Genomic DNA, 26,152 nt, shown 5'->3' with positions numbered 1-26,152 from the left:
TATTTAACACACACAAATCAAAATAAAGAAAAAGCTAGAAAAATATGCAAAGTGCCTAAGAATCCGAACACCAAGGGAATACGGTTTTTACACCCTAATCCCCGGCAACGGCGCCATTGATTCGGTACCTATACTAGCCCCTCACGCGTAATACAACACGGTCATCAAGTTTAGGGCAAATAAATTAAGCTCCAAGTATCGTACCCAAGGGAATAGGGAACCCCCACTTAGTTACGGACAACTAAGCACAAATACAAATTATCCTAGCAACAAGTATCCGAAATTGTGAATTTTAATTGTGAAGACTTAAACTAAATTTAAGAACCGAAAATAGAAAATTGCTAAAAATGAAAAATGCAATGCTAAAGTAGTTTGCGAAAAATTCAAGACAAGAGAGTGTTGGGTGCTAGGGAGGTTCCTTCATCCAAATCCTATGTGCCGGAAGCTAATCTAATGTAGATGCAAAATTCTTCATTTGGCGTTAGTCGTATCCTAGGCGGTTCAAGGCTCTAGCTCTCTCTAATTGAGTTTGTGTGACCCTTGAAATGGCACATTAATACCGTAATTGAGAATATATGGTCCTTGAGCCTTGAACCGCCTAGGATACGACTACCGCCAAATGAAGAATTTTGCATCTACATTAGATTAGCTTCCGGCACATAGGATTTGGGTGAAGGAACTCCCTAGCACCCAACACTCTCTTGTCTTGAATTTTTCGCAAACTACTTTAGCATTGCATTTTTCATTTTTAGCAATTTTCTATTTTCGGTTCTTAAATTTAGTTTAAGTCTTCACAATTAAAAATCACAATTTCGGATACTTGTTGCTAGGATAATTTGTATTTGTGCTTAGTTGTCCGTAACTAAGTGGGGGTTCCCTATTCCCTTGGGTATGATACTTGGAGCTTAATTTATTTGCCCTAAACTTGATGACCGTGTTGTATTACGCATGAGGCGCTAGTATAGGCACCAAATCAATCGTGTAACAAGTTTTATGTCAGCAACTCCCAAGTTAGTTGACTTTAGGATACTAGATGTAACAAGGACATCCCAAAGGACACATCAACTAGAGCCAATAGTTTCACAATCCACTGGGGCGACTAAACCATTCCCTTTTCTTCCCAAACCTCATATCGTTCACCATGACCAAGGCCTGTTTACTTTGGGAATAGCTTGGCCTTGCTCTAAATATTTGTACCATTTAAACAGGGAGCACCAATAATAATCACTCACTTAGTATGTGTGAACTAAAATCAAATCAACTAAAAAGATACGTACCCCCACAAAGGAATATGTGTGCATGTGAGAATACAAAGTATGTAGGCCAAGCTTAAGATTACAGAGTGATGCAAGAATCAATTCAAAACATGTTATTTAATTCATCACAATCAGGTTTAAGGAAAATATCACAACACATTGTCAATCTAAGTTCAATTTGATCTATCAGACACTTTGGGATACAAACCTCACATGCAATCCTGATTCTCTAGAAAGCATAAAATAAAAAAAATATAGAATAAAAAGAGCAATGCACTTATACTACTATGAGATCTTACATTATGAATGCATGTAGAATGGATCAAGTGAAGTGAGAGTATCAATACTTAGAGCCAGGGTTCTAAAAAACGCTAGGCGGGGACTAGGCGGTTTTTTTTTTTTTCATTTTTTTATAACATATAATTATATAGATAAAAATATAAAATGTATTAGAAAGCTAAAATACTCAAAATATAGATAAAATGTTCAACAAGAAATCAAAAATGAGTTCTTAAAAAGCTGAAAAAATTGCAAATTTGATTCTTCCAAGCCTAATCCTCAAATTCTTCTTCTCCATATCCCTCTAGTACTCCCTCCTCATCGGACTCAAACTCAAAATTCATCTCATCTTCTTCCTCTTCATCCGATACAAAATCCTCCTCATGAAGTTCTCTAATTTATTGAAGTCTACAACTTCTCCTAGGCTCTAAACTACAATCAAACCCAAACTGCAATTCAGAGTCAAAAGACTCAAAACACAAACTCAAACTACAAAACTCAGCCAAACTGCAAGTCAGCAATTTAGAGTCAAAACACATATACAAACTGCAATTCATGAATCACAAACCCAGAAGCATCAAAACAACCAAACTCAATACATCAAAACTGCATAATTCAAGAATGACAAACCCAGAAGCATCAAGCATATTAATTATTCATTAAATCCAACACGCCTAATTAACCAAACTCAATATATCTAATTCAAGGCAGTAACTTACCCAGTTCAATTTCTGAATCGCACCAAGAACTTGAAGGCAACCAGTTGAAGACTTGAAGGTGAGGCTGACGAGCTCGATACTTCAAAATGAAAACCCAGAAATTCATGAAAGAGTGAGAAATCGTGGAGGGAATTAAAACCCACAACAAATCGATTCAAAAATCAAAACTAAGAAATTCAACTTACCCAAAAATTGAAGACTTCTCAATCGGACGAAGGCCAGGCTGGAGCTAGAGCTAGAGAGGAGTCAGAGGACAAAGGAGAGCCAGAGGGGGCAAAACAGAGCCAGAGAGTGGCGACTTCGTCGTTTTAAAATTTGAACCCAGACTGCTATGGCGATGAGTCGACGGCGACTTGAAGAGAGGCGACTGCGACGAGTCGATGACTGAACTCACTGAAGACTTGGAGAGAGGCGATGACGATGGACTGAAGGAGTGGCGATGGCGATGGCGACCGGCGGGAGATTAGGGTTCTGCTTCGATGGCTGCAGCAGTTTCACTATTTGGGAATTGGGTACCATATTTCGGCGATTTAGTTTTAACCTCAGCCTTAAGCCCTTAACTAAAGAAAAAAAAATCATTTTCAGAACGCCTAATCGGCGCCTAGCTAGAACCGCCCAGCCGAGCAATACCGCCCAGGACGGCCTAGGCGGTTGCAAGTCGGCCAGACACCTAGCTCGATCGATTAGGCATGAATCGGAACGCTGGAGTGCTGCCTAGCGCCTAGGCGCCTAGGACGATTTTTAGAACCCTGCTTAGAGCACCCACCAATGGCATTTCTAAGTGATTTAAATCGAGTTGTGTCTAAGGGCTTAGTAAACGAATCAGGTAATTGGTGTTCAGTAGGAACAAAAGCAAGCTCAAGCATATTATCAAGATTATCAATATGAGCAGAAAAACAATTATTAGAGCCTTTTTTTAATCCAAATTTGCTTCTGCTTCAAATTCTGCTATTAGGGGATTGCAATAGGCTTTGCAATCCTATTTATCAACTTCAGATGTTCTTTCAGCTCAGCTTGCAAAGAGGCTGTAGAGCTGAGTTTCTTTTGTTTTCTGAGTTTTTGAGATTGTTTACGGAGCATATTATATCTAAGACAAATGTGTCCGAACTTTCCGTAATAATGACAAGTTGGAAAGAATCATTTGGGTTGATGAACAAACTTGGGTTGACGCTCAGAGGTGTGCATGTTAGTATTAACCTAACGGTTTTCTGATGAGGTCGAAGCTCCATATTTGGTTCTATCCTTTTGGGTCATTTAGGAATAGAACTGTTGTCATTGAGCGATGACATTGAGCTAGAAGAGGCATCACATCTTGTACCTTTTACAAAGGTTAAAGTCTTACAAGTTTCAGCTCCGTAACCTAAGCCTTCTTTGTTGTTTTGCGATTTTCCAATGTCAATTATCTTAGAGACCTTTTCATAACCAATTGAGAACTTGCTAGAACTTTTCCTTAACATCATTTAGCTCAACCTGCAGTTTCTCAATCTCAACAGTTAGTGTGGACTGAGCCTTAACTTCCACTTGCAAGATTTTGATTTTGTCAATAAGATCAACACACTCTTTGTCCTAATTCTGGGACTTGAACTCTTCCTGCAAAACCTTAATTTTATCAACAAGGCTAGTAAGCTCTTCTTCCCATTCTTTCAACAAGATTCAAACCTAAGCTCAGTTTTCTCTTTTTCTTTTCTTAATAGCTCAATTTCTTCCTCAAGTTTGAAATTTTTCTTAAGAACAATTTTTGAAGCATTATACAATTGCTTACATTTTCCATTTGTCTCTTTATCAAAAGCTTCATTTTCAATATTAGATTCATCTGAAGAATTGTGATGAAGAGAGGAAGTAAGAGCAAGATTTACCTCTTCATTCTTAGATTGAGAACCTTCATCGCTGTCACTCCAGGTGGATTTCAATGCCCTGTTACTCGGTGAATTATATTTCTTGTTGCCACAGTCAGCAGCAAGATGACCTACACCACCACACTCAAAGCATTTAGGTTTGTTAATAAAAATTTTCGAAGAGTTTCCAGAAGAGTTATTGTTTTTTAGGAGTTTTCGGAACGCTAATTTCCAGAAAATTTGTCTTTTGTCAACAACGCTAAATCCATATAATCATCATCTTTCTTTTACTAGAAGAGAAAACAACACTTTTTACCTTGTTCTTGGGCTTGATACTCATCTCAAAGGGTTTGAGATTACCTACCAATTCGTTGAGAGAATAGTTGTCCAAGTCTTAAGCCTCCTCTATAGCTGTTTGTTTGGATTGAAACTTTGATGAAAGAGACCTAAAGATTTTCTTGACAATCCGATGCTCTTCCAAAGGATCACCAAGACTGTGACACTAACTTGTCACATTCAGAAGACTAGCATGAAAGTCATCTATTGATTCATCCTCCCTCATTTGCATGTTCTCAAACTCCAAGACAAGTCTGAAGTTTCTGGCCTCTAACCTTTTTGTTGCCTTCATAAGTGACCTAAAAAAGATCCCATGCTTGTTTAGCAGTGTTACAGTGGCTAATTCTCACCCTTTCCTTGGATAAAGCTGTGAATAAGGAATTCCATCCCTTGAAATCACAACTTCTGTTCCGAACCTCTTCTTGTGTCCACTCTTGCCCAGGCTTAAGAACTCCAGGCTTGGTTGGGTGTCCCCATCCAATCTAAACGATGTTCCACATATTTTCATCCTGAGAGTAGAGAAATGCCCTCATCATGATCTTCCATTATGAGTAATCTTCACCATCAAACAAAGGGGGGCAATTTATCAAACTAGAGGCTTTGTCACATTCACATTCCATCCTATCCTCGGATCTACTAAAAAGCTTTAGAACCCGCTCTGATGCCAATTCAAAATGCTAGGATGAACGTGTTTCTGAATATCGGGGATTGATAGCTATGTTGCAATCGCTACTGGGCATATAACCAAAATTCACACAGAAAACACGAATTTGGTTACGCGGTAAAAATCTCAATTTGAGATTAAAAACATTGCGGGGCTGACTTAATACACATTTACGCAAGCATACGTATCATTGTCAAGAGAGGGAAATATTATGCCCAAAGTTTATCGTACCACGGGGATTAGTGGCTAACCCACAATCCTTGGGTGGTCGGAACTAAAGTCACTAAGCAAACCAAATAAAAATAAAGTGAATAAAAAGGCTAATCTAAGGCACCAAGCCTTAGTAATGCTCGGCTTTGGTTTTCACCAAAGCCTAATCAAAACTAAGAGCCTAGTGGTGGATATGCACAAATGAGTCGAAATTTGTAGGGGGTTTTGAATTAGGAATCAACTAAATTAAACGCAACCGAAAAATAAACTAAACAACTAATTAACGAACTAGAAAATTAAATTTGGGTTTTCAAATTAATGGAAACATGGGAGTGTCGGGTGATTCACACTAACCCCCTTGCAAATATCGAAGCCAATTTCACAAATGCATGCATTTCCTATATGTGTCAAGTCCCGTATTTAGTACCGGTTAAGGCTACTAAACCAATTATCCTTTCGGTGTATCGATTATGCTGGTTAGGGCCACAATCAACTCTCTAATTTAGGCATTACGCCGGTTAAGGCCGCAATATCTAAAATTAGAGGCCTAGAGTGCAAGATAATAGAGACCCAAGCAAGCTTTGCTACAATTAAGCTAGCTAATGGTTACCACACTTAAATCCTAGATGCCACAAGACCAATAAGTTGTCAATTTATCAATCTATTCATCACAATTGCCCACAACATAATTTCAAAGGGTGACAAAGCCTAGAAACATGCTTCTAAGGACCAATAAATTCGGATTTAAAGCATACACAATGGAAATTGCATTTATTAAAATTAAAGCATCAATATTTATACAAGATGAGTTAGGGCTTCACAACTCTAACTCCCAACAAAGAAATTACTCACAATCCATAACTATGAACATCAAAGATACAAAATTCAAAGAGAAAAGATTATAGAAGTGTAGGAGAACACAAAGGTAGCCACAATTAGCTAGGAAGCTAATATGACTTCCCTTGAAATTATAACTCCCACAAATACCTAAAGCTTGAATCTTGTAGCTCTTGATGAATCCTTGAAGCTTGTGTGAGAAATTCTATGAATACCCAAAAGAAAACTAAAACTATTATGAAAAAATGGAGGAGAAGAAGGAGAGGAGAGGAGAGAGAGCAGCCCAAAGGGGCTGCCTCTATTTTAGGTGTGGTGCGGCAGCTCTTGGTGTGTTGGAGAACAAGGTCGTGGTATATATATATATATATATATATATATATATACTGAAGAGAGAAGATAGTATAATTGATAATGGGTGGCAGCCAAAGCAAGATAAGTGGATAGCTATCCACGTGTTAAGGCTGCAGTGGATGATTGTGAAGAATGAAAACTATTCACGTGCTATATGTGTGAACAAAGAGGAAGAGAGTGAAAGCAAATTATGGCTGCACGTGCATGGCTGCACAAATTTTTTTGATTAATTATGTTAATCAATCACTTGATTAATTAAGCAATTAATCACTTAATTAATTAACTTAATTAATTAAGATGCATTACTTTTGCCGACTTTACAATTCTTTCCGTTTCTTCTCACTCTTTTTCATGCATTTCCGCACGTAGTATCGGAGGTAATTGGATTCCGCTTCCTTGATGGAGTTGACGGTGTTGACCCGCTTTGACTATTTCGTCCTTTTGTCAGAAACTCTAATTTGCTCCAATTTCACACAATTTTCTCTCGTTTATGCAATTCCGCTTATTTTCTACAAAATAAATAAAAATGAATTAATTACATATTAATTGACATGGAGATTTGCTTATTTATAGTGCTTTAGATATAATTACACGCATATAAATGCGTATAATCACACCCCCACACCTGAACTTTGCTTGTCCCCAAGCAAACTAAATGTAAATTAATTGCCAAAAATCTATTAACTCAAACACAAATGCTCAAACATAAAGAAAGTGTGGTATTAGCCTTTCCAACCATAATCCTCGGAGAACTAATTATGTACATGACCATGAAGTAGATGTAAGCACAATATAAGATTTTTGAATTTGTGAGGCAATTAACAAGCACATGTGAAAAATGCTCAAGTATATGCATGTGTCGACCATGTGTCAAATCAATCCACCACAATCAAATAGGCACATAGAAGACCCGATATAACCCACTAAACTCACATAGGTTCACTAAATATTACCGCTCAAGTGTTTAGGGGCTATATGTATTTCACTCAAAAGCAATTTCACAACACACGTTACCATATGCTTGCTCTTCGATCTCATCTCCACTAGGTAGGTCACAACATTCAAGATTAAGAGGTTTTTTATTTGGTTGTAATGGGGCTAAAGGCAAGTGGCTAATAGAAATGAAGGATAGGGAAAGACAAAGTCCATGGAAATTGGCGAAGCAACTCTCTCTTGTAGAGATTTAAGACTTTGCTTTCGAATGCTAAGTCACTCACTCTAAAACCCAATGTACAACCCACACTATACTACGTAATACTATCTTCTTTTTTTTCTTTTTTTTTTTTTTCCTTCTTCACACAATTTTTTTTTGTTTCTTCTACTTTTCTTTTCCTTGAACTTTCTTTCTATATTCACAAACTTTATTCTCTTTTTTTTTTTTTTTTTGAAACTTTCTTTTCTATCTAAAATCACTTACCCCCACACTTATTCTTTTGTAACCTCACACTTTTATTTTTTTTTTCTTTCTTTTGAAGCACTCAAACATAAAGTCATTCTCTCGAATCGCTTCACCAACTACCATGGAAGGGTAGGATAAAAGTGTATAGGCTAGGTAGGAATTTGTGGTGGTAATGAACAAAAAGGCTAAATTATATAAATAGGTTCAAAGTGGCAATCTAGTGGTAAATATTTTTGGGCACATGCTTCTTTGGCCATGGTGGTATATAGTCCTAATGCCTCCATCCTTTCTATCATGTCGCAAGCTAAAAGTAGCCTCGAGAGGTCTCAAGCAAGTTCTAGATATGCAATGTCATGAAATTGTACACACATGAAAGAAAAAGTGAATGAACAATGCATACACTATGGATATTAGGCTCAAAAGCTCACAAATAAGGCATGCAAGTTAATCGAATAATCTATATGCTTCTCTAATTATGATGAACCAACCTAACCTTAGGCTATGTGCACACATATAGTCAAGCATAGATCACATATACACTTAATCACAAAACAAATTCAAAGTCCTACATCATGCTTAATCTATCCACAATCATAACAAGTTAAGTCCATGGCTCGTCATTGGGGTTGGAAAAGGCATTAACCACTAAAATATAATTACATAAAGCTAATCTAATTTTTTTTTTTTTTGATAGGGCGCCCGAGTCCTCACCCCCACACTTAAAACCAACATTGTCCTCAATGTTGTAAAGTGAGCTTGAAAGCTAAAATCCGTGTCGGATTTAGGCATGAGAGTGAAGTCCGGGCTAAGGCACAAAAATTGAGCTATGAAAATAAAAATCTAAATGCGGAGAAAAGTTACGGAAAACCCCCTTTGTTGACCCTCCATTGCTCACGACCTTCAGAGAAGACTAAAATAAGACACCAACTTCAAGGCACAAGGCCTTGACTTCCTTAACGTATGCTCCATAATAGCTCAAGGTGCTCAAGAAAGATCGACTCCATTGAAAAATATATAGTGTCCAAAGAACAATGCGTCACAAATAGGCTACCAAAGAATAAGGACAAGGTCCTTCATTAAGCACATGGCCTTGATCACCTCCAATACACCTCACAACAGCCCTACAATGACCTTCATTGAAGAATTGAAGTGCAAGAAGTCCAACCACCCGAGTGAACACAAACTAGTGAGTGCAGAAAACTTCCAGCAATGACCTTTCTGTCTTCAAATGTCTATAACTCATACTCAGAAAGTGATAATCAGGTGAGGCCACTGGAAATGGAAAGTAGACTCAGAGAGCTTTCTATCCATATAAAGTTAGCCACCTATCTCCAATTGAAATGCAAATTAAAGCTGGTCAAACTTGCTAATCTGTCATGAAGTTTTCTGCTGACCCTCAGTCACCAACACAGAAATATCTGAAGCTCCAGAGGTGCAAAGAGGATGAGACCAACTGGATATAAAACTAGACTCATGAAGCTGCCTTTGGTTAAAATTTCACTTGAAAATAAATTATGAGTCAAAAATCGTTAGCCTCCAAACTCACTGATCTGTTCTGCAGTTTCTGCTATGCCCTGTTTCTGACCTCTGTCACTTGGAACACAATATCTGAAGCTAGGAAGGTTAAAATTAAAAACTGTTTCTTTTGTGTATAGAGGACATGTGAAGATACATCTCTGAAAATTTTTAGCTCCAAATAGCTTGATATGTAGAGGGTAGAGCTTCTCAAAGTCACTCTACAGTAGCTATTTCTGTTCTGACCCTCATTCATTGACCATCAAATAATTGAATTTCCAGAGACTCAAAATGGCTCAAATTAGTAGACATATAGGAGAATAGCTTCAGAAAATTTCAGCTCAAAATAACATGTAGAATAGAAGCTATAGTCACCCAAATTCAACTGAATTTTCAGGACAGAAACTGCTCGCTACCAAATTAATTCTCCTTCACATTTCCAACTCTGGACACCTCCCATCTACCCAAAAATGACCAAAAAGCTTTTTTCACCACAAAAGTAAACTACTAAAGGAAGAAATACTACCAATGATGTGCTAGGGTTGCCTCCCTAGCGAGCGCTTTGTTTAAGGACTTCATTGCCGGTCCATAGAACGTGATCTTGTCAAGGTGGATATTTCTCAAGTGCGACCACCCTATTGTTTGGGGCTAAGGGACTCCTCGATGTGTCATAGAGACAAGACCAAGAACTACCTAAGAATACTCCAATTGGTGGCCAAAAGTGTAGCTTTTTAGTCTTCCCCCTCTTCTCACTTTTTCTTCTAGGAGCCAACCTTGCCTTCTCCTTCTCAAGTGGATTAGAAATGATGCTCATAGGAACAATAGGTGGTAGAAGCTCTTGCGAGTGATGGGAAAGGTTAAGTGCAAGAGGTTCACTTCCTTTCCAATCCATCACCTCATTGTAGAAACATTGACCACTTAATGGTGGATTGAGAGGTAAAAGTACCTTGATCTCAATCCTCTCATTAAGAATGTAAGTGCTCAATATTCTACAATCCACCTTAGGAAGCTCATCACAAGGTATTGAAGGACTCTCTTTCTCCTTGGGAATATCGACCTCAACGATTAAGGGATCATGGTGTAAGTCTTCAAGCTCCACATCTTCCTCACTAGACAAGCTATCCTCTTCTTCGGAATCAACTTCATATACCTCCTCTTCATTGTGAAGATTAGATTTCCAATATTGCACTGGTTCCTCCGAAGTGTAGTCTCTCACCCCACTTGCATTGAAACTTTCATAACCAACCTCAATTTCTTGTACATCAACATCACTATCATCATTTTCAACTTGCATAAAGGATTCTTGCTCAAGATGCTCGATATATACTTCTTCTCTTGAAATAGGCTGCACTTGGTCAAAGAAAGATTCATGATCATAAATGGTGAAGGGTGGCTCTTGTGCAAGACTAGTCTCAAGTTGCTCATTGGTGTGTATAAGTATTTCTTGAGAAGCTTGCAATTGAGCTTGTGAGGCTTGCAATTGGGCTTGGGAAGCTTGCAATTGAGCTAGCAATTCTTCAAGAGAAGGCTTCCTAGACTCATACGCTTGCTCATGAGGATATGCTTCGGAAACCATGGTCTCTTGTGAAATACTAACTTGAGAGGCTTGTAATAGAGCTTGGGAGGCGTGCAATTGAGCTAGTAGTCTATCAACAAATTCCTTACTAGGCTCATAAGCTTCTTCTTGTGGATATGTATTGGGTATAAATGTCTCTTGATACATGCCCATCTTGTACTCACACTCTTGCATAAAATCCGGGCACTCAAATCTCAAAGAGCACTCAAAAGATGAATGCCAAGGAGAATTACACAAAGCACAAGTTTCATTGCAAGAAGACATAGAACCGATCGCATGAGAATTCCACACTTGATGACCTCCACCATAAAAACTTTCTTGCTCATATCCCCTTGGGTCTTCCCATCCATAGCTCCATTGATCCATAACTCAATATGATAAGAAATATGCACCTATATAAATGAGTTCCCAAAAGTAAGATTAGTAAAAAAAAAATAGAAATTATAAAATTAAAGAGTAATTAATTATTTTTTTTTAATAAAGAAACAAAAATGTGCTAAAGTGACCTAAAGAACCGATTCACCAAGGGATTAAGGCTATTAAACCCTAATCCCCGGCAACGGCGCCATTGACTTAATACACATTTACGCAAGCATACGTATCATTGTCAAGATAGGGAAATATTATGCCCAAAGTTTATCGTACCACGGGGATTAGTGGCTAACCCACAATCCTTGGGTGGTCGGAACTAAAGTCACTAAGCAAACCAAATAAAAATAAAGTGAATAAAAAGGCTAATCTAAGGCACCAAGCCTTAGTAATGCTCGGCTTTGGTTTTCACCAAAGCCTAATCAACACTAAGAGCCTAGTGGTGGATATGCACAAATGAGTCGAAATTTGTAGGGGGTTTTGAATTAGGAATCAACTAAATTAAACGCAACCGAAAAATAAACTAAACAACTAATTAACGAACTAGAAAATTAAATTTGGGTTTTCAAATTAATGGAAACATGGGAGTGTCGGGTGATTCACACTAACCCCCTTGCAAATATCGAAGCCAATTTCACAAATGCATGCATTTCCTATATGTGTCAAGTCCCGTATTTAGTACCGGTTAAGGCTACTAAACCAATTATCCTTTCGGTGTATCGATTATGCCGGTTAGGGCCACAATCAACTCTCTAATTTAGGCATTACGCCGGTTAAGGCCGCAATATCTAAAATTAGAGGCCTAGAGTGCAAGATAATAGAGACCCAAGCAAGCTTAGCTACAATTAAGCTAGCTAATGGTTACCACACTTAAATCCTAGATGCCACAAGACCAATAAGTTGTCAATTTATCAATCTATTCATCACAATTGCCCACAACATAATTTCAAAGGGTGACAAAGCCTAGAAACATGCTTCTAAGGACCAATAAATTCGGATTTAAAGCATACACAATGGAAATTGCATTTATTAAAATTAAAGCATCAATATTTATACAAGATGAGTTAGGGCTTCACAACTCTAACTCCCAACAAAGAAATTACTCACAATCCATAACTATGAACATCAAAGATACAAAATTCAAAGAGAAAAGATTATAGAAGTGTAGGAGAACACAAAGGTAGCCACAATTAGCTAGGAAGCTAATATGACTTCCCTTGAAATTACAACTCCCACAAATACCTAAAGCTTGAATCTTGTAGCTCTTGATGAATCCTTGAAGCTTGTGTGAGAAATTCTATGAATACCCAAAAGAAAACTAAAACTATTATGAAAAAAATGGAGGAGAAGAAGGAGAGGAGAGGAGAGAGAGCAGCCCAAAGGGGCTGCCTCTATTTTAGGTGTGGTGCGGCAGCTCTTGGTGTGTTGGAGAACAAGGTCGTGGTATATATATATATATATATATATATATATATGCTGAAGAGAGAAGATAGTATAATTGATAATGGGTGGCAGCCAAAGCAAGATAAGTGGATAGCTATCCACGTGTTAAGGCTGCAGTGGATGATTGTGAAGAATGAAAACTATTCACGTGCTATATGTGTGAACAAAGAGGAAGAGAGTGAAAGCAAATTATGGCTGCACGTGCATGGCTGCACAAATTTTTTTGATTAATTATGTTAATCAATCACTTGATTAATTAAGCAATTAATCACTTAATTAATTAACTTAATTAATTAAGATGCATTACTTTTGCCGAATTTACAATTCTTTCCGTTTCTTCTCACTCTTTTTCATGCATTTCCGCACGTAGTATCGGAGGTAATTGGATTCCGCTTCCTTGATGGAGTTGACGATGTTGACCCGCTTTGACTATTTCGTCCTTTTGTCGGAAACTCTAATTTGCTCCAATTTCACACAATTTTCTCTCGTTTATGCAATTCCGCTTATTTTCTACAAAATAAATAAAAATGAATTAATTACATATTAATTGACATGGGGATTTGTTTATTTATAGTGCTTTAGATATAATTACACGCATATAAATGCGTATAATCAGGGGCTCTTACTCTTGAGAACCCAAAAAGATGTAATCAATCCACTAGTGGTGAAGAACAAGTTTCGTACAAACACAACACAAATAGTGCTACACTCGGCTACAAACACTAGACTAACTAGATGAGATGTTTGTCTTGATTCTTCGTAACCTTCTTTGTACAACCAAGTTACCTAAGGTGTATTACTCCCAGGTGACTTGCACAATCTGAAAGAAAAAGGGCCCCAATAGGAGGACCTGCCAAGCAAGGAATCAGGTATGGTTTGAGGATATGGTAACTGTTGAAATGAATTGATTTGGATTTGTATTGTTGTGTGTACTTTTGAATTGAATTGATGTTCATTTGACTTGATAGTGAAGTTATATTGATTTGTATTTTGGGATGTCAAGGAGAAAATAATGTCCAGCTGGAGGAACAGGTGAATGTACAAGAACAGGGTCAGAGAATGTGCAGCATGAGGAGGCTGTGCATGTGGAAGAAGGAGGTACATTGAATGTGACACAACATGAAGCTCACATTGCACAACAGCAAGAGTCCCAGCCTGCATTTTTGCCCACTCAGCAGTCCCAGACCAGTAGTTCTCAAGAAGGTTCATCCATGCCCCAATTTAAGCATAGGAGGTTCAAATCACTTGCACAAAGAAATCCCAAGCCAAAGAATGCCCCTCCATCACCAGCTACTTCAAATGAGTAGAGAATTGTTTTGGGATGAGAATGGATTTCTTTTTCTTTATTTCAGTTTCTTGTCTTGTTCACATAGTGCACATATGTTTTTGTATGTTGCTGTTCCAAATTTGATGTCATTTGTGCCTTTTGAGACAACAATTGTCTTTGAAACTTTGTGGCAATGCAAGCTTTATTTCCGGTCATGTTGTTTTTATCAGTTTGGTTGTATAGTTTGTGCCATAGTGCCATAGTGTGATAAACAGAGCTTCAAAACTGAGTGGCAGTTCTTTTGGGTCGGGGTCAAAATATGAGGTACCAAACTGATATATACTTTAGTCCTCTAATGGAGGGAATAACCATTCTATTCCAAATTGGAGGCAAATAGGTCAAAGGAAACCATTGACTTCAAAATTGGTGGCAAATTGGTCAAAGGAAAAAAAGGAGGGAATGTATATGTCATTGAAATGATGGCACTGTAACATAGCTAACGGCTCCAGATACCAAAATTGGGTTGGGGTGATAACCTCATATACCAACCTGATAGTTTTAGAAGGTGAGCTAGTGAGGTACTAAAGTTTAGAATGGCAAAAAGGTGATACACTGTTTGGACCATTTTCCCTTCTATATATGACTAGGTAGTTACCTAAAGTCAAAACATAAAACAATGGGGAAGTAGTAGTTAATGCATGTTTACTCATAATTCTTTGAATCCCATCCAGAGCAATTAGCCACATTTCTCAAGGCTGCTCTCCACTTCTCCACCTTCTTTATATCATCACTGAATTTTTCTTTATATTTAGCAAGGCTTCAGGAAAGGTCCTCCCTTGATTCCGTACATCGGACAGATCCACATCAAAGAAAACCGGTAAAACTGTGTTACCCCTTGTTTCCATGGATTCCAAATTTTTTGCAAGTTCATCCAAGCACCAGGTGGAAAAGGCATAGTTTGGTAAGAGAACAACGATGGCAATATGTGATTCTTTGATTGCATTGCAGAGCTTTAAAGAGATACTTGCTCCTATATGAAGATCTCGGTCGTCCTTGAAAGTATTAATTTCTTGCCAGTGTTACATTTCGTGGTGTGAATGGGATATGAAACCATTCTGAGTGTCTTCACCCTTGAAACTCAAGAACACATCGTGCTTCCATGGACGAGCCGATTTAGCTAAAGGCTGATTCAGCTGAAAGAGAAGATGTTGAGGTTCTTTGGGTGGTCAACACCATTGGCTTCCAACGAAAGAAGAAAACAAAGCCTCAAGTAAGACTATGGAAACTACTCTGAAAATCAATAGCTAGGGAGAACAAATTATATGAAAGGAAATAATTGAAGAGAATTAGTGGGAATGTTTGGAAACGAAGGAATGCTTGATTAGCTAAGTTGCTAAAGGAAGGCTAGTAGTAGAAGACTCTTACTTTTCTTCTGATCAACTTCGCTGACTTTGGGGCGATGGCGTGTACTCTCTTCCAATGTTTGAATAAATTAGTAAATCAAATAAACAAAGTAGTTGTGATAGCTAAGGGTGGGCACGGTGCGAGGCGATGCAGATTAGGGTTGAAACCGGAACCAGAACTGCACCACTTCTATCGGACTGGCCATTTTAAAAACTGCAACCGCATTTCAAATATGCTAAACCAATTAATCCGATTACCAAATTTTTCAGTGCGGTGCGATTCGGTTTCGGGTTGAATCCGATTATTGTTTTTACCCTTTTAAGTCCATAAAATGAGAGCCAAATTTTTACTATTTTAAGCCTCATTTGATTCTATGCAGGTAAAATAAAACAAAGTTAGAAATTATCCAAATTGTCTAAAACTGAAACAAAATGAAAAAATAAAAAAATAGTAAACCTAATTGCTGGGTCGATTTAGGGTTTAGAAGGTCGAGAGAGAGGCGAGAGAGAATAGACTAAATAGTGATTGAAGAGAAAAGGTCCTGCTATTAGGTAAGCCTAATTGTTGATCAGGTGCACTCAAGCCTACATAAACTTGGAGTTATAACTAATCAGAAAAATAATATATAAATAAAATAAATAAAAAAGTGGGGAGGTGTAGTTTTAAGTTTTTAACTAGGCGGGTTAGGACCCGAAACCTCAACCATACACTGTATTCATGCGGGGCGGTGCGGTTTGAGAGAGAAGCATCACCGCTTTGTTCCAGTGCGAAACGGTGCAGTACTGTATTTCTGGTGCATCATGCCCACCCCTACTAGTGAGAGGTGCCGAGTATTATTCCCTTTTTTTTTTTTTTTTTTTTTTTTCTTTCCCTCATTTGTGTGCTTGATAATTCTCAACTTGGTCACTGGTTTTTTGTTTTGCTCTGGAACTTGGTCACTGGTTACTTCCTTTCTAAAGACTGAGATAGGACTAAATGCAAAATACTAGAGAAATAAAGGAACGCCCGGTATCTTGGTGACTTTTCAAAATGAAGACGTAAAATTGGAAACATCCAAACCCGATCCTATACTTTTGTTAAGCAATTGGTGTGGACTTGTGTCCTTTTTCTTCTTTTGGGTTTTGACTGGCCAAGGTGTGGACTTACGTGGTATATGGTAACAAGAAAGCGTGCAGGGATTTACTCTCCATTTGGCAATTTAAGGTATGGACTGGTCTTTTGTGAGAAGACTCCCTATACGTCAGCCTGTACCAAAGAATTTCTTGGAATGCCAGATAGATGGACTCGATATTTTAAAGTAAAAGTCTGAAAGTTGAAAACTAGTTTTTTTTCTTTTTGGTAAAGAGTATTTGGGAGGGGGGAGGCAAGTCTCCCGACACAGAAACTTTATGATCGACTGTTTGCCCCGATTACCCGAGACAGGCCTTGGCAAGAGACCAACAAACATCTGGTCTCCAAGCCGATTTACAATTAGAAGTAGACAAACCCCGCAACGTCCCAAAGCCCACACTACCCCATTGAATTGGTCAGGTGGTAGGACCCGCAGACATTTGCAATTAAGCCTCTAGATGACTTAGACACTCATGAAGTTGGCACATTTCACCAGCACTCACATAAGCCCCGCAAGACCCTGGCATTCAGCAACCTACCAACAAGAGATAAATTGACAATTCTGAGGCTCAACCCTTGGATGGGGCTGCCAACCAAGGCAAGATTGGCAAAAAAATTCCTGCCAACCCTTGTTGGTAGTTGAAAACTGGTTTGATGACATTAGAATTTAGTCAATTTTCTCAAAAGTTTGTCACTTTTTATGTATTGAAATAATAAGTATTAAACAGAGCACGGATCCTCTTCCACTGCTAATCAATGTTGATTACTCTGGACCAAAAAGATTCCAAATTCCTCACACACCCAAAATTGCTACCCAGAACTAAACCTAGCTAGTAAGCCATACCCCATTGATACAGAAACTGGCTAAACTTAAAGAAGGAAAAACACCATTAATGGACGTATCACGTAAAGTCAAAACCTCATAGTTGGGATCTTGTCACACTTCATTGAAGTTTCTGAAAATTTTCTAGAAAAACAAGACTTCTAAGGTCCAAGAAGTCTGACTTGAATTAACACATTATTAAGAAATTAGTTAGCATGAAGACAAGAATATGAACTCATACAGATGCATTTCAGGATTACTAGAAACAAGAAGCACTTGACCAAAGACTAGACCTTGGAATGTCTCAGTAGAACTACAAAATACATTCAAGATCAGTAGTTACATGTATGTTTTTGCCCTTTTCTATGGTTCAGGGGGTGCAGCAGAGTACGCTGCTGCTATGCTCCCTCCACCCCTGCCTTTAGTCCTACACCACAATACTATCATTTTCCATATTTTGTAGCTAACTGAACACAGAATTCTAGAAATACAGAGACAATATGGAATGATTTACATATTGCAGTAATAAAAGAGGATAGATATATATAGAACGTTAGTAAAGAATGTAATGATATCTCACGGGCATTATGCATTAACATTTCATGAAAGAGAACATAGAAAGTAAGCATTGAATTGGATCATGGTCCTAGACTTCTACTTCTAGTCTTCTACTCATTACTCTTAGAAAATTAATTTACAGGACACTAAAAATTGCAACAATATTTACTATTTGTAGGAATGAATGTGAGCAGTTAGAAGGAATGAGGACAACAAATGAAATGGAATATGGAAGAGAAATTTCAAACCAACCAAAGCAACATCTTGATCAGCCTTGTCTTCACAGCAGCAACATGGCATCCTAACGGAGGCAGAGATAGCCCTGGCCAATGCTCCACAAATCTTGTGGTGGATGGGCTCCTCAAGTACTGAAAGGAAGAATAGCGGAAGACCATTGTCGCCAAAGAGACCACTAGCAGCCCAGCTGTACGAGAATCAGAACCAGAAAGAGGTAGTTCCTGTAGCATAAGATGAATACAACTCGTTAAGGTATTTGTATTTTCCACATATCTCATAACTTATAAATACTCTCTGCTACAGAGTATAAACTAATAATCCTTGACAAAAGATAAAAAATAAAGTAAAAACTAATCACAACTTGAATTAATGTCATCACATTGTTACTATGTTGGTTGTAGCATGAATAACCATGAATATGGGAGTGATGAATCTAAACTATTGGATTATAAGATTCCAAGAAGTTTATTCGTGTATGCAATTTTGTATATAACTTTCCTCTTACAGGACAACGATGTTTTGGGTAGATTGTCCATAAATTAAGGATACTTAAACCAATGTAGGAACCTATGCGACATTGATATACCTAGCAAAGTAGTAATCCAGCAATGCAGTAACAGCAATGCTTGTGGTTTAAAACAAAACATGATGAGTCAATGGTTTTTCCTTAGAAAGAAAAGGGCTTACATGCATGGATAAATACATACCAATCAAAGATAGACTTTCTGAAACAAAACAAAAGTTACAAGAGTCTACATGAGAATAAGTCTGTAAATGAGGAAAAACATGTTTAACATAAACAATTTATTGAGGTTACGAATTATGACTACAACAATTACTCAACATGGTATTGTTAGCACAATTTACACAACTACGTTTTTTTTTTTTTTGAGAAATGCATAAGTTTAATTATTTGGATATTTGAGCCACATATAAAGGCAATCTCAAACTTAGGGCTTTACTGGTTGATGAACCTTTTATATACGGATACACAAATATAAATTAGGGGGACTGGGTTAATCAGTTAATGGAACCTACATTAGACATAAACCATTTATATAAATCACATAAACATACCTCCCCATGGATCGATTAGTATTCATGCCTTGAGTCTTTTGAAAAATGATTCTTTGGTAGGGCTACCACTTGCAATTGCACATCTTGGACCTTCCCCTTCCTCTGCTTCGTCCTTGTCACAATATTCACAAGATGTTGGTTGTTCCATTGAGGAGGTTTTTCAAATCTTGCTCGTACAACAATCGAGCCCCACAGCTCTTCACACAATACGAGCATGGAATAGGATTGTTAATCCCGTGATTAAGCTTGAATGAGAACCTATTAGAGCAGCTTGTGGTATCCTGGATTTGACAACGACCGATAAAAAACACCCAAAGATGATCTCCCATCGTATGTTTTGGTAAAACCGGATCGGTAACAATTCGATGGTTTGGCAAAGCCGGACAGGTAACAATCCAAGGCGATAAACATTGAATTGCCAATATAGGAGCCTCGAGAGCGATAGGATCTTTCTTACCGGCAAAAACAACACAAAACACAATGCCCATCCACTCTGATGTACATGATTCCCGATCCGGAGGCAGTTCCACAGTCAATGAATCTCCTTCGCTTTGAGTATCGAACCAGTCTGAAATTTTACTTCCAGGACTTACAATATGGAATGACGTACCGCGGTGGTGGTATTCGAATGAGTGAAGAGAATCGGGAGAGATCCCCCTATACCAAAGAAATAATTATCCATGTTCAATATGAGAGAGAGAGAATACCTGAGCGGCCAATCTCCTTAGCATTGAAAATATTCCATTATTGAAGCCTTCATTGTCAATCAAACCAAAGCAATTGACAGCACGTAAATTAAAGTGCGTCAATTTGGGGAATCTGCCCTGCTGTGACGGTTCTGACAACATTTTTAAGGAATCACAATCGTCTGCATATACGTTTAAGTCCTCATTCGATGGGAGATCCGGTAATTGTTCAAGCCTTTTGCACCTCCGGTAAAGAACTTCCCAGAGTTTTTAGAGCTAATGGAAGCCCTTTGGCATAATCTACAAAACACTTGGAAAGCTCTAAAAACCCTTCCGATCTCAAGCTCTCGGTCGTCCTTGAAAGTCTTAAATACTTTCCGGTACTGCAGTTCGCGGAATAAATGGGAGACGAAACCCGTGCGGGTGTCTTCACCCCTGAAACTCAAGAAAACATCGAAATTCCACTGGGGAGGTGGTTCAGCCCAATCACGAGATGAGGAGGCCCTGTGGGTGCTCAAAGCCATTGGAAACCACCAAGATCGAAAATAAAGGTCACTGTGACCTAGGGAAATCCACTGTGAACTGTGAAAACTGGACGAGGAAAATGAAAGCTAGTTGCAGAGGAAACCTCCCTGAAAAATTAAGAGTGAATGGCCAGAGAGTGGAGGAAAGTAAATTATGAAAGAGAGAGAGAACCGCGTAGTGACGCTTTAGACGCGTTTTCTTTCCTTCTTTTTCTTCGCTCCTTCCTAAAGTTGTGGGGCCTTGGCGTATAATTCATTTATCTGTGAACTTTACTAATAAATTATCTATCAAATTGATCGTAGTGGCTTGTAATCTTTTGAAAGTAGGGTTTTAGTGAATCTTTGTTGTGGCTTGGAGTTCGCATTCTTTTGCTTCCGTGGGAAGTTCCTTTCCTATTGTTTCAAATTTGATACGTTTTAATCTTAAAATCGATATTCAAACGGTAATGTTTTTAAACTAGCTAAATCAGGCTAAAAGAAAATATATAAAAACTAGCCACCCTATTTTTAAACTTTTGAGCTGTGGTATTTACAATTTTAAAATTAACATCGAGTATTGTAATATGTATTTAACCCAATGCAATACAATACCATTAAATATCACTATTTTGATAATCTTACTTTCCACAGTCCCATGCAGCACCAAATTAACATGGTTAAGAATTGGTGTAGATTAAGACCCTTCCCCAAAGGAATTTAGGACAATCTCAGAAAATAAGGTGGTATATGCTAGTTCAACGATATCTTAGTGACTTCCCAAAATGAAGACTAACATTGAAAACATGCCAAACCCGGTCCTATAGTTACATTTTGTTAAGCAATTGGTGTGGAGTTATGTCCTTCTTCTTCTTTTGGTTTTTGACTGGCCAGGGTGTGGACTTAAGTGGTATATGGCAACAAGGAAGTGTGCAGGGATTTACTTTCCTTCAGTTGGCAATTCAAAGTGTGGACTTGAGAAACTGCCCTGTAAGTGTAAGAAAGTAACCTGACGAAAAGGAAAGTGTAAGAAAGTAAATCGCGTGGCGCTAAGTAGACGCGTTTTCTTTACTTTTCCTTCTTTTCCTTCTCACCTTCCTGAGCTGTAATTGACAGCAAAGACCTGCGGACTTTTCCAGGTCATTGCAGGGAAAGCGCGTAGTTAAGAACCATCCAGACTTTGATATATGTATGGAGTTGGTCATATCATTTCTATTATGCAGCCTTATAATTTAGCGCCAGTTTACTCCAACAGTATGGAATAGTATCGCACCCCTCAAGTGTAATCATTGCTACTGATGACAGTTTATGACGAGAGAGGACCACAATCAATGTTGAATTTTATCAAAGAGAGTTTGATTTATTTTCTTGCCGAGAGTTCCTGATTTGCTTTGTGATTTTATTTGATTGTGCCCTAATTTCCAACCTAGATAGGTTAGGCTGAAGGCATGAAGCCACTTGTTTAAGAGAGTGAGTGACTCCCAGACTAGTGAGACTGCAATTAGTATGTAAATATGTAATGAAAAAAAAAAAAAAAAAGCTAGGACGCTAGGTACTGTATTATCCAATAACTGTTTTTCCTTATCAGAAAATGAATTTCATTAACATCTTGCATGTATGTAATACATGATCTGATAAAAAATCTTGCTCTATTTAAGTGACTAAAAACGAATACCACACTCCATATATCATGCAGACATATCATCAATTAACATTTCATCCCATTATAGTTGTCCGATTTCTTTCTAAGAGCTAGATCCTTCTATAGTTAGGGCCTCTCGAGCTAGGCACAACTCGCAAAGAATTTGTTTTCTTTGGACAGAGGCCCTACAGCGAACGATGTCGCTTCGCAAGACCTCTTGGCAATTGGTTTTCAATTTTGGTCGAATCTATTTAACTAATAAGCGGTTTCCTTCTTTCAATCAGTTCATAGTTAAACGCTTTTTCTCCAGAGTCGTCTGCCATCAAGGTTCGTGTAAGATAACCCTAGAATTTACATTCCACCGTAGGGATATACCCTTTTTTTCCCGGTCGAGGAAAGAACAAAATAAATTGTACGCTGGTAATTGTTTCCTCCTCTATTGAATCGGAATTAGATTATGTTAAATCAACTAATGCACATCGGAATTTTCTAGATCTATCTCTAGCTATCTAGATCATATGTCTAGAACATGTCTTAGTCTAGAATAATCTTTTACTTAATCATGTGTAGTGTGTTCTAGAATTATCTATTAGTGAGTGGTTAGTAATTAACCACATATGTCAAGTCGGTGCAACTAACCACATAGGGAAGGTCGGTTAATTAAGAAAGTCGGTGGACTTGGTCTCTATATATATGTATCAATTAAGCCTTGTATGAATGTAATGAATTAACCAACGTCACCACAGCTCCTCTGTTTTACAACCATCTCCTCTGTTTCTAAACTCAAAACATCTCCTCCGTTTCAAACTTCCAAGTTCTCAACTTAACACCCTTGTCCTAACAAATCTTTCACACATTGTCCTAAGAACTAACCTTCTTTACCTTCTAAAAACCATCAGATTCTTCTGCTTAAATTTTCAGGCGATGATATGTATTAGTGCTTTTGAGGACTAATTGTGTTCTCTTGGGGCTTTTAAATTCAAGTAATTTTCTTTTTTTGTTTGTGTAATTTCTGAGAATTTAAATAGTTTGTTTCTTTTTAGGGTTTCATCTTGGAATTTCAAGATGCTGGCCACCGCAGGAAGGGTTCGCATGCCCCCAATCGGATACACAATAGTGTTGCTCTTCAAACTCATGGTATATGGTAGAGTAGAATTGGGTATGATCCCTATGCACGTCAGCCGAATTTGTCAAACTCAAAACCAGATGCTGCGAATGCATATGCTAGCTATCAAGGCCTTCTCCAACTCGTTCGTATAACGGGGCAGAATTCTGACGAGGTTCGTGGGGCGTGTAAGAGGTGCGGCCGGGTTGGGCACCTCACCTATCAATGTAGGAACTTTCTGAGTGTTAAGAACAAGGAGAAGGAGGCCCCTGAAGTTATCCAGACTAATGTTTCTTTTGAGTTGGGCAAGTTGGAGGGGAAGCTGGGTAAAGCGAAGGGAAAAGATGTTGTTAAGACTGATAGTGAGGATGAGGATGAAGACATTGAGAGTTCAGATTCGGATTATGATTCTTATATGGAGAGGCTCATTGCTCAAAGTTATGGGAAAAAGAGCTTTCGAAAGGATAAGCTGGAAAAGAAGAACAAGGAGTCAAGGACTCGGATGTTGATGGTTCAGATACAGATTCTGGGGAGAGGAAGAAGAGAGGAAGGTCAAAGAAGAGGAGAAGCAGAAAGAGGAAACATGATGATTCAGAAGATTCTGAAAAGGATAGGAAGAAAAGAAGAAAGGAGAAACGAAGAAAGAGAGATGAGTCATCGGATGAGGATGATAAGCGACATCGACGACATAGGAAGAGTAGTAAGTAATTGAGTTTGCAGGGTATATGATTGAAGGTCGTAGCTCGTAATTGACTAGGGCCTAGAGTCTGGACCATCATGGTGCTGAAGGTGTACATGTTGGGTTTTCACACCTATATGATCACATCTAGCAACTGATAGAACTAGTATTTAAGTGCTATTTTGGTTGATTTTTGATTGAGCTTCCAAATAAGTTTGTTGACTATGGTATTGCTATGATTCACTCCTGAACTTGATTAGAGTTATTCAAGTAATTTTTGTTCATCAATTTTGTGTTGACTAAGGTTATAAGGAAAAAAAAAAGGGTGTTGCCATATAAACTCAGCAAATACAGCAAAATTTTCACATTTTAAATAATTAACTAACCTCTTCACACACATTCGAAACTATTATTTGAATGAAAGCCAAGGATTGCGGAAGTAGATTAATTGCTTGGTTTGTTAGAATGGTAGTTCTTCTTCGTCTTCTCTTGAAGTTGATGACAACAAATAGAGGCTTCTCTTAATGAGATTGATGACAGCATGTCGACTTTGCTAAAATTGAGAGAATGATGTCTTCATTCCAATGGCAAGGATTTTCCAAAAGATGGGGCACTTGAATTATAACTATTTTTTTTTTATAATCAAAATGAGATGTCATTCATAAATTAAAAAACTTACAATCAAAGAGTATATATGTAGTGGTTTCTATTGAGGAAAGGAATCTCATATGATCTGGAGTCTTCATTATTAGAATCTTCTGTATCATCACAAGTTAATTTAGAGATTTGTATTACTATAGTTAGTCCTATAATTATGGATAGAATTAGCATCTTTGTTGTATAAAACGTTGTAAACCATTCTAAATGAATTGAAGTTATTACATATTATTCACAGTATCAAATCTCGTTATGGTATCAGAGCAATCGCTCTTGAGAATCTAGAAATCTACACAAACAAAATACCTCATGGCTGGTGACGAAGAACAACAGGTCATTAAACACAAGAAAGACCAGAGCTCTTCCAAGACCTCAAAACCATGGGAGAATTCCAATGATGGCCACCTGCTACTAGAGAAGTTGAATTCAATCAAACAGCCTTCAGCCAATCTTGTTGGTAACATTCCTAACTATGAGGAGCTCTCAGGTAAAGCATTTGCCCTTTCACAAGATAATAAAGATGTAACATGGATCCTAGATAGTGGGGCTAGTGACCACATAGTTTGTAATTCGGCTTTCCTCACATCTTTTCAACTTGTGCACAATCGTACAGTGAAGTTGCCCAATGGTACCACATTACATGTTTCTCACATTGGGACAGTGTCATTTTCTTCACACTTTGTCCTTCACAATGTTCTATGTGTCCCATTGTTTTACCTAAATCTCATCTCCATCAGCAAACTTGCATTTGATTCCTTTTATATCACCATATTTCTTAAACAAGTTTGTTTCATACAAGACCTTCAATCGGGGAGGATGATTGGGACTGGAACTGAAAGTGAGGGACTCTACTGTCTCAATCTGCCAAAGAAAGGAACGTGCAATGTGGTGAACACTAAAACACATGATCTATGGCATCAAAGGCTCGGACATCCATCTAGCAAAGTGTCTTTATTATTTCCCTTTTTGCAAAATAAATCTTGCAATGCAAGTCCTTGTTCCATTTGCCCTTTAGCTAAACAAACTAGAAGACCTTTTCCATTGAGTGTTTCTTCTAGTAATTCTTGTTTTGATTTGATTCATGTGGACATATGGGGTGGCTACCACGTCCCATCTCTTTCTGGGGCACAATATTTCTTAACCATAGTTGATGATCACTCCAAAAGCACTTGGGTTTATCTCATGCATCACAAGTCAGAAACATGAGCCCTACTCATTCTCTTTGTCAATTTAGTTGAGAATCAATTTGGCAAAAGAGTAAAAATTGTTAGGAGTGACAATGGTCCAGAATTTAAATGCACACAATTTTACTCTTCCAAGGGTATTTTACATCAGACCAGTTGCATCAACAAGCCCCAACAGAATGGCGTCGATGAGCGCAAACACAGGCACTTGTTGAACGTTGCTCGTGCACTTCTCTTTCAATCAAACTTGCCTAAACCATTTTGGGGGGATGCCATACTCACCGCTGCCTATCTAATAAATAGGACACCGACACCAATTTTGCAAGGTCAAACACCTTTTGAAACGTTAGTTCACAAATCACCAAACTACTCTCATTTGCATGTTTTTGGTTGTCGTTGCTTTGTGTCTACTCATCCACTCCAGCCCAGCAAGT

General features: G+C 38.0%; 1 protein-coding gene, 1 long non-coding RNA gene and 1 pseudogene across 3 annotated transcripts; 1 reads left to right on the top strand and 2 right to left on the bottom strand.

The window, feature by feature from the left end:
• Window positions 1-8,867: 8,867 nt before the first annotated feature.
• LOC121049516 lies at window positions 8,868-13,284 on the bottom strand. Of its 2 annotated transcripts, none has more exons than XM_040507126.1 (2): window positions 13,097-13,284; window positions 8,868-11,369 (listed from the first exon to the last, which is right to left on the bottom strand). In XM_040507126.1, the coding sequence occupies exon 2, from the start codon at window positions 11,341-11,343 to the stop codon at window positions 10,006-10,008; it is 1,338 nt and encodes a 445-aa protein (XP_040363060.1). In that variant the 5' UTR covers window positions 11,344-11,369; window positions 13,097-13,284; the 3' UTR covers window positions 8,868-10,005. The 2 variants fall into 2 exon arrangements, with proteins under 2 accessions (XP_040363060.1, XP_040363059.1); XM_040507125.1 differs by lacking the exon at window positions 13,097-13,284 and adding an exon at window positions 12,589-13,014.
• A 4,655-nt stretch (window positions 13,285-17,939) lies between these two features.
• On the bottom strand, window positions 17,940-20,662 carry LOC112202870. The gene is made up of 2 exons (XR_002937594.2): window positions 19,266-20,662; window positions 17,940-18,409 (listed from the first exon to the last, which is right to left on the bottom strand). It is a non-coding gene; the product is annotated as an uncharacterized LOC112202870 (long non-coding RNA).
• A 1,945-nt stretch (window positions 20,663-22,607) lies between these two features.
• On the top strand, window positions 22,608-24,161 carry LOC112202869 (annotated as a pseudogene).
• The last annotated feature ends 1,991 nt before the right edge of the window (window positions 24,162-26,152 follow it).

This window comes from Rosa chinensis, chromosome 5, assembly GCF_002994745.2.
Source record: "Rosa chinensis cultivar Old Blush chromosome 5, RchiOBHm-V2, whole genome shotgun sequence".
Classification (NCBI taxonomy): Eukaryota; Viridiplantae; Streptophyta; class Magnoliopsida; order Rosales; family Rosaceae; genus Rosa; species Rosa chinensis.
The sequence above is the reverse complement of the archived record's forward strand: the minus strand, read 5'-3'. Positions and strand labels throughout refer to the sequence as shown.